The 8789-nt window shown below is 30.6% G+C and overlaps 1 protein-coding gene across 1 annotated transcript; it reads left to right on the top strand.

Annotated features, from left to right (window-relative positions):
• Positions 1-5894: 5894 nt before the first annotated feature.
• On the top strand, positions 5895-7890 carry LOC114398380 (homeobox-leucine zipper protein ATHB-22-like). Its single transcript, XM_028360568.1, has 3 exons — positions 5895-6120; positions 6681-7003; positions 7562-7890. Exons 1-3 carry the CDS (start codon positions 6030-6032, stop codon positions 7790-7792), a joined length of 645 nt encoding a protein of 214 aa, XP_028216369.1. The 5' UTR covers positions 5895-6029; the 3' UTR covers positions 7793-7890.
• Positions 7891-8789: the final 899 nt, after the last annotated feature.

Raw genomic sequence — 8789 nt, 5'->3', positions numbered from 1 at the left:
TCTAAATTATTTTATATTTTTTAAAATGAATGTTTTAAAAGGCTTAAGATTCAAATGAATGCTTTAAATGAGAAGCCTCATATTAGGCTTCACCTTAAACAAACTTAATGCATTTTCTAAATTAAAGGATTAATCAAGACTGTCGGTCTAAATTTAAGATGAAATGATAGACGTTGTCCAACAAAAAAAGACATAACCCACTATATATATAACCTCATATTAGGCATCACTTTTTAATAAGTATGTTAAAATAAGAATATATATATATATATATATATATATATATATATATATATATATATATATATATATATATATATAAATGTTAAATTTACCATTATATATAAAAAAAAAAAATAAATTGTATGTGTTGGTATATATGCAACTGGCTTCAATTCACTCAAGTAAAATTTTGAGTTCGAAATTTTGTAGATAAAAAATATAATTAAAAAGAATTTTTTTTATTAAAAGTAATTAAATTTTTCAACAAAGATTAATTATGTATAATAAAAAATAAAACTTGTTAGCTTAAATAGACTAATATGTTAAGCGGTCTATAAATGTTTATTAAACGGTTTAAAATTCAACTTAATTTTTTAATTAAATAAATTCTCAGAAAATAAATGAATTAGACTATGAGAATTGAGGTAGCTACCTAACCGAGCACAAGTTTTGAAGTAAAAAAGACTTCCATATATGGTTTCATTGCACGACAGAGAAGGGCCGTGGAAGAATAAATTCAAGATCATTCTGAACCCGTGTTTTGGGTCAGGCCAGAGACTGTGGGAAAGGTGAGGGAGAAGACAAGAAGGAGAAAGAAGATATATACCATACATAATTAAGGTTCTCTTTTTCTTATGTCATACATACTCTATATCTGGGACCCCCCAGCCCCCACAATTGCAAAAGGCAAAAAAAAAATAAAAATAGTGAGAACACTTGTCCGCTTTATTTTAAACTTCAAATTTCTTTGAGTAATGTCGGTTGTCGTGGTTTAGGTCCTTTCTACATTTTTTCAATGCGTTATATATTTGTTAGACACTAGTGGTTAGATCTTATAGTTATAGTATAGGATCATCTACGCATATATATTAGAATTGCAGATATAGGAGGACCTCGATCTTCTCTACCTAGAATCTCTATGCTCTATCATATGGTATTTGGATGAAGCAAAGTAACAACTAAGTACCCACGTAGTGGTCCATGACCATGTTCGGCGCCGTTTACGTAGAGTCAGATATAGTTGTTGCCTTTTGCTTCTGTTTCAGTCTTTCAGAACTATATATATTTCTTAGGCCAGTTAGGTAGTGAGTTTTTTTTTTTTTTTTTTTTGGGAAGGCGTTAGGTAGTGAGTGTTTAACACTTTAATTCAATGTTTCAAATTTCTTCTGCATGAGTAGAGCTAGCTAGCTACAAATGTGTGTGTATTGCATGGCCATCTTCTTCAGGCAAACACACGTACCCAGGACCACTGTCAAGATGTCAAAGATCGAAGCTCTCTAGTCTCTACCTATCTTCTAGGTATACGCTAGGTTTTTATGGTTTTGCAGTTTCTTTACCTTGAGCTTTAATTATTTAAATCTATTTTCGCTAAAAAAATATTATGTGTTTAAGGAACTCATGTATATAGTTTAAGGTTAAGGAAATAAAATAAAAAATATATATTTTTAAAAATATATATATATATATAACCATTGTATTAAAAATGCAAAAATCGTTTATTATATTGATTTTTTTTAATTCTTTATATACTTAGAAAAATGATTTGTTTAGTTAATATCCTTTTCACTTTTTCACGTGGAAATAGGAAGTAACTAAATCACCATTGGGCTTTGTCATAATTAATAATTAAGCTCAACAAAAGTTGGGGATCGAATTAAGTTCTAACCAGATATGTTACCTACATTTGTCCCCGCGCTTCAAGGGTGTAATTAGTTTTTAGTGAAGTAAGCAGTTTGGTTTAGGCAAAGCTTTAATGGGGTACTGCTTTTGATACTTTCGATGGTACTCATTGATTTCACACAAGGTCATACAACCACCTCCTTATTCAGGAGATATAAGGTTATTTAGTAATTGAGAAGCTAAGACAGGACTTAAGGGTGAAGGAAAAATAAAGGAAAGAGACATTGTCGGTTTGAATTCTTTTATTAACATTTATAATAAAATTAATAAATTAACATTTACTGAAAAAAAAATTTACCTCTTATTTGATCAATACTAATTAACCTTCCAAGTTACAACTATCTTCACAAATTTTATTTGTTCAATATTTTTCTACAAACTTTTATATTACAAAGATAGAGATATAAGAAGAGAAGACAGGTTTTAGATGGCATGGGTTTCTGGTAAAAACATGTACGTAATTCTGAGTTTGGTAGTATTTTGTCAATTATGTAATAATATTTTTTATGTTAATTTTATCCGTAAGCTAAGCAAGCTAATCCAGTTGTTTATTTCTTGACAAGGGCATCTAAATTATTTATTAGTCCACAAAAGTTTGAGACTATTCCTAATTGTATTCATGCAATTATTTTTTAATTAAATAATATAAACCTGTTGCAATAAAAAAAAGACATATTAGGTGTATGTTAAAATGTGTAAAATTATTTGTTTCTTGGTATATCCATTCTCCTACTCTTTCTTACATTCACTTTCAATTTGAATACTCTCCCATCTATTGAAGGGGTGAACTTTACTCTCTTAACATACACCTAATATATCCTCTTAAAACTTTATATATATATATATATATATATATATATATATATATATAAAGTTTGGTTTAGAATATTAGATCATTTTCAAAATCAAATCTGAAATTTAAATCTAATAAATAAATTGTTTTGTTTTTCAATTTTCAGTTTGTTTATTTTTATTTTATATTGGTTTTTTTATTGGATTATCCTACCCAACTTTAATACATATATAGTAACAAAAAAATCTTTACCATCAAATGTGTACTGATAATATTAAAAATCTAGTTAAAGTGAGAGACACTTATCCTATACATGCATGTAGTGCATTCAGAAATAAATAAATTAACAAATATTTATTATATTTGTTAATTTTTTTACCAAATTTAAATTTATTTATAAACTTAATGTATGCGAAATTTATTAAAAAAAATTCATAAGCCATTTGTATAAGTCTCAAAAGTATATTTCCAAACATTCACTAAATAGACAAATAGTAAGTATTTGATACACAGAAAATTAAGAGATTAAAGGTTAAGCACATTTCTGTTTTTTTTTTCTTTCTTTCATAGTTTGATAGAATAGAAATCTCTATTCTTGTAAACTTTCACTCTATAACATCTTCTTCAATCACTTGTGACTAAGTTGACATTTTAACCCTACTCCAGGCATTCATTCTCATACTATAGGCACCCATCAAATGAGCAGCGCTGCAGGCAGCAACCAAAATGGCATATTAAAAATATCCTATTCTTCAGGAAAATGGCATATTAAAAATATCCTATTCTTACGCCACTTGCATTCCTTATTCCTATATACATGACATTATTTTCCGTACGCATAATAAGCAAACAAAATCGTTTCTCACTTTCTCAAGTAGCAGATAAAACAAGAGAAGGCATGCAGAAACTGGAAAAAAAAAATGTTTAAATGCCATCCAATTTTTGGTGGATGGGTGTAAGAAAGAGAGATAAAAAAAAGTGAATAATATGATAAAACAAGATAAGATCATAATAAAAAATAGTATGCAAAAATAAAAATGGTAAAGACTTTGGTGCACCTGTTGGTGGAGTAATAAATAGCTCTCTACGATGGATCACTCTTGGCATTTGAAGCTTGGAGATGACGCCAGTGTTTCATTATTTTTGGGCCGTACCCGTACGTCAGAATCAGAACTGAGGCTTTTCCCTATTGAAAAGTATGTAGCGTTGTTATCATGGTGCATGAATCAATAAATTAACAAACGAAACCAATTAACTTAATTATATTGATGACATGCAATGCAGGTTGGATTCTATTCTATTCTACAATGACCTTTGTCTCACGCTATCAGTCTCATATTATCCATGCAATGCACGATCTTTTTCACACCATATTCATTTCGGGCTCTAAGAAAAGGAAAGGACTTCCCTTGTCATTTGGAATCCTCTTCACTCAGTTTTTTTTGTCTAGTAAGTACTCCAAAAGTCCAAACACGTGCAGTCCTATAACTCATCAAAATATATAGCCACATAAAAAATATTGCTTAAATTTTTGTCAAAGCAAGGGAACCTAGATCCCAAATTTATGCTCCGACACAAGAAGGGGTGCAAGTTATAAGATGGTATCAGCTGTCCTCTATCTTCTGCAACACTGCACGATAAATAATGAAGGTGAAAGGGAAATAAGGTTGAACGAACAGAAGATTAGCCCAAGTTCTGTTTTCTTTGCCGTCCTTTACTTGTCTTTTAATGGTGCAGCAGAGGCAATAGCTGCTTCTCTGTCATCCTCGGTGTTGCAATTTTGGAACTCATTTGACTATTTTTTGCCAATGGAAAATTCCTCTACATTATTCTCTAGCTACATCAATTAACCATATCATATAGATGTCATGGTGTTTATTTGAATAAGAAAAAAGACAAAGTAGTGTTGGTTGGAAGGCAATTTTATGTGTCTATTCAAAAATAATGTAGAATTAATAATGTTATGAAACTGATCATGTACAAATGTCATCGATCATTCATTGATATCAAATAAATTACCTAATTGCTAATTAAGGTAAATAATCAAACTCATTACGGTCTACAAATTTAGTAACAAATTAATAATTCATTATAAAAATTAAAAAGTTATTATATATTCGTTTAATTTATCTATTGACTAATTAGTAACTTAGATGTCATTAATCAACATAGTATGACGACATAACTTGTCCTTTGAGTATATAGTAAGAATTGTGATAAGCTTGAAAAATATAAAGTTTCACTAACTTAATTTATATAAATTGTGATAAGCTTGAAAACTGTTTTCTATTTTTAAATTTCAATGTCTTTGATCAAATTAAACATCTAGTCAAGTAATGCCACTTTATATAATAAATTCTCATTATATATTTTTATAATTTATTTTTAACTTCCTTCTCTCCCATCATTTATTTTGTCACTTTTTTTAAAAAAAATATAAGAACTGTTGTAAAAATTGTTTAAGAGGATAATTTTTCTTATTTCTCTAGTAAATTCTAAGAATTGTTGTGAAAAAAATGGTGCAAGTAACATTTTTCTAAATGCCTAGCGCAAAGGCTACTTCTGTGGCCAACTTAACACAAGGTTTCCCTTTTACGCACCTTGTCCTGACACTGACAGCACGGTCCTTCTACAGTCTCCACCCAGCTTAACACAAAACTTTGTTGCTCCCAAAAGAATAGAAAGAAGCTCACACTTTCAATTCACAAATGTCACACACACTAACCTTGGATGCGCATAGCACTATATAAAGCCCAGGATAGGTAATAGTCTATACTAATAGTACCTTTGTTAAATTTAACTTCGATTTAGAAACAACCAACGAAATAAATGCTCTTTATATTATTTTGATAATTAACTTTTTCTAAAGTAAACTTAGGTAAATGCTAATTAATCAGTGTTACCTGGGGTATTAAATAATAAACTAGAAAGAAAATTTTTGTATTAAAATACGTAAAATTATATTATTTATGATTTTTTAATGTTTTTTTTTCATGATTTTTACGATAATTTCTTAATTAATATCTGATGACATTGGTTAACAAAATCTTAAATTTATTAGATAGAAGTAATTAAATAATTTAAGTGGCACCCAAAAAGAGAAAGGAATGTAGAGAGCTAGTCTTTGGCCTCTCATAATTATAACAAGTCAGAACCATAGTGCCACACCTCACTGGCTTAGCCATACTCGCCCTATACCTTTTGTATCTTCTCTCTGCCTATGTGGTCCATCGCAACCCAGTGAAGCCCTCGATCAGTCCATATAAGACAGATCAATTTTGCAGATGGAATATAATTGAAAAGAAGAGATCTAGACGGGAAAGTGGAAACAAACATGGATTGGCATCATGGCACAAAACCATTTGTTCCTCGGCCAGAGACCTTAAGCTTCTTCTACAACTATGACAACAACAACTCATATCCAGGTAAAAGAACATGAAAACACTACTCTTTGAAAGAGTTTATCCTTATTATCCTCGAATAATGCCAAGTTGCATTTCTTTTCTACTTCTCATGGTTTGTGATTTTCAAATGCAATTAGCTTCTATATGTGTGTGAGCGCATGTGTGTGAATCAGTGAATGGCTTCCCAAGCAGCCCGCATATAATTTGGCAACAACTTAAATTTATGGACTATTTCTGAGTTTTGCACATGAATAGCGACTTCAATCCCAAGTAATTGACCCATTTCAATTTCTTGCCTTTCTGAAGAAGACAAACTTAACATAGGAAACCTTGACAAATTAAGCATATATTTGAAAACTACACTTGGTAAGTTGGTATAGGACAACATCTAAAAAATCAATCTGACAGCCTCAATGTTTGTTAGGATTCTGTTATTTATGAAGGAATATATTTATATTTTCAAAGTTATTACTATATGTTATTTTGATCTCAAAATAAGTTATAACCCTAACCAACATGCTTTCATTCATGTATTAGAGACTGAACTTTCTAATCTAACCCTCTGTGTTACATTTATTAAGGAGTGGAAGTGAAACAAGCGGCATTGATGGAGACAGGAGAAAGGTCGGTTCCGGCAATGGACCGTGGAAACAAAGAGAAGAAGAAGCGGTTAACAAATAACCAGATAGAGTTATTGGAGAGGAGTTTTCAGGAGGAGATAAAGTTGGACCCTGAAAGGAAGATGAAGCTTTCGAGGGAGCTAGGTCTGCAGCCTCGCCAAATCGCTGTTTGGTTCCAAAATAGACGTACAAGGTGGAAGGCCAAGCAGCTTGAGCACTTGTACGATATGCTTAAACACCAATATGATGTCGTCTCCAACGAAAAGCAGAAGCTTCAAGAAGAGGTACCTTCCCACTTCACACATGTTTTACACACATATCCTTGTATCTCTCCATGTAACTCAAACTCTATGCTCGATCTTGAACTATTTATTATATGGGTTTTGCCTTTCAGAATTGAAAGATCTCTTCATTTCAAGTTTGAATATGTAGTGGCCCCTATCTCATGTCTTGGTGATCATTCCCAAAAAAATGAATAATGTGATTTTCCATCTTTATCATTAGGGTTTAACTTTTGATCCTGTCACATATGTGATGTGAAAGATAATACAGTAAAAGAAATGTGAAATTAACATTTTAATTTCATACCAAATTATTGCTTTCAAATTTGATTTTTTTTATTTACACATTAATATTTTATATTATCTTTACATGATTGCTTTCGAGTTAAAAGAAATAAAGACAAAGAAATAATTTAGATTGTGTTTACACATTAATATGACATTGATTATTCTTTTGCTTTTGCCTGTCTTAACATGAATATGCACCTATAGCAATAGTTATTGCCTGAATTGGTTGATTTGATAACTACTGCTACATATGTGTCTGTTGTGAGCATGCAGGTTATTAAGTTGAAGGCAATGCTAAGTAAACAGCAAGGTTATTGGACGCAAAAATTTGGAGGTTATACAGAAATATCTGGGGAAGAAACAGTAGAAAGCACGTCAGAGGGTCTAAGGGGAAAGAGTAACATTGAGCATGTTGCAGATCAAGGCTACTGTTCTTTCGCTGTGGAGGATTATAACACCACTGTTTCACTGCCTCACTGCCACTGGCCAGTTGTGCCTTATTAGTTATTAATATTATCCCTGGTTATGGTTAATCTTCCACAAGTTAATTTGAACTTGAACTCTATGACTCAGATTACTTAATGTTATAGTGTTCTAGCTTAGAGGATGATCTATAAACCTTTTCTGAACTGACATTAGGATCCATGCAGACCTGTCGGGATGGTAGTTATGACTCATAAAACAGCTAATCAGGGCATGCATAATTTATTTAACTTGTAGTTTTAATTAATTGATTTGCATACATAAAGTCATATCAGTTATCTCGTACTAGCTACTTCTACGTAGGAACAGTAAAATTCCACTCCATCCCTTTTACCTTTTTCATCATACCACTTAGTTTACTCACCCTTCTTGATTTAAAGAAATGAAAGGTATAAAAGTAAAAAAAGACAAAAGAAGGTAAAAATTTAAATTAGAGTTAAATAGAGTTGTGAGACCTACACTAATTTTTAAAACTTTTGCTCAAATACATCCAAGTGAATAAACCAGACACTACTTTAGATTTTGGCGTCAGTGTGCAGAAATGTTAAAAAAAATTCTTATTTTATTAAAAAAAATAGGCAAAAAAATTATGTCACAAAAATTAGGTGCAAATAATTGTCATTAATGTTAGATCGGTACAAGAATAAGAAGATAATGAACATGATTGCAATTAAATCATATACTGCTTGCATATTGTTGAACACTACTATTTTAGTTGACGCCTAGAATGATAAAGAAAATTAATAGAAAAAAAAAGAGTATAGATATGAATCATATGATAGATAACATGATGTAATAGAATGAAATAAATAAATAATATATATTAATAAAATGTTTAAAGTAATGGAGTGGTGAAATATGATAACTCTAAATGCCTTCGTCATATATTCAAGTTCTAATACGCAGTCCACATCTAGCGGTAGCGCAATGTAATCTAATTAAATAATAGCCGTTAAATTAATTCGGAAGATAATATAAACGCATACGTAGATAAACTGGTTAAATTTTCAAATTGTGC

The sequence above is a fragment of the Glycine soja genome, chromosome 19, assembly GCF_004193775.1.
Source record: "Glycine soja cultivar W05 chromosome 19, ASM419377v2, whole genome shotgun sequence".
Lineage (NCBI taxonomy): Eukaryota > Viridiplantae > Streptophyta > Magnoliopsida > Fabales > Fabaceae > Glycine > Glycine soja.
Note: the sequence above shows the minus strand (reverse complement) of the source record. Positions and strands in the feature narration are given on the sequence as shown.

Excerpts from the sequence above, each read along its gene's own strand:
- LOC114398380 (XM_028360568.1), top strand. The coding sequence starts at position 6,030 with ATGGATTGGCATCATGGCACAAAACCATTTGTTCCTCGGCCAGAGACC. Across the intron at positions 6,121-6,680 it reads CAACAACAACTCATATCCAG|GAGTGGAAGTGAAACAAGCG; the intron begins GTAAAAGAACAT and ends ACATTTATTAAG. Across the intron at positions 7,004-7,561 it reads AGCAGAAGCTTCAAGAAGAG|GTTATTAAGTTGAAGGCAAT; the intron begins GTACCTTCCCAC and ends GTGAGCATGCAG.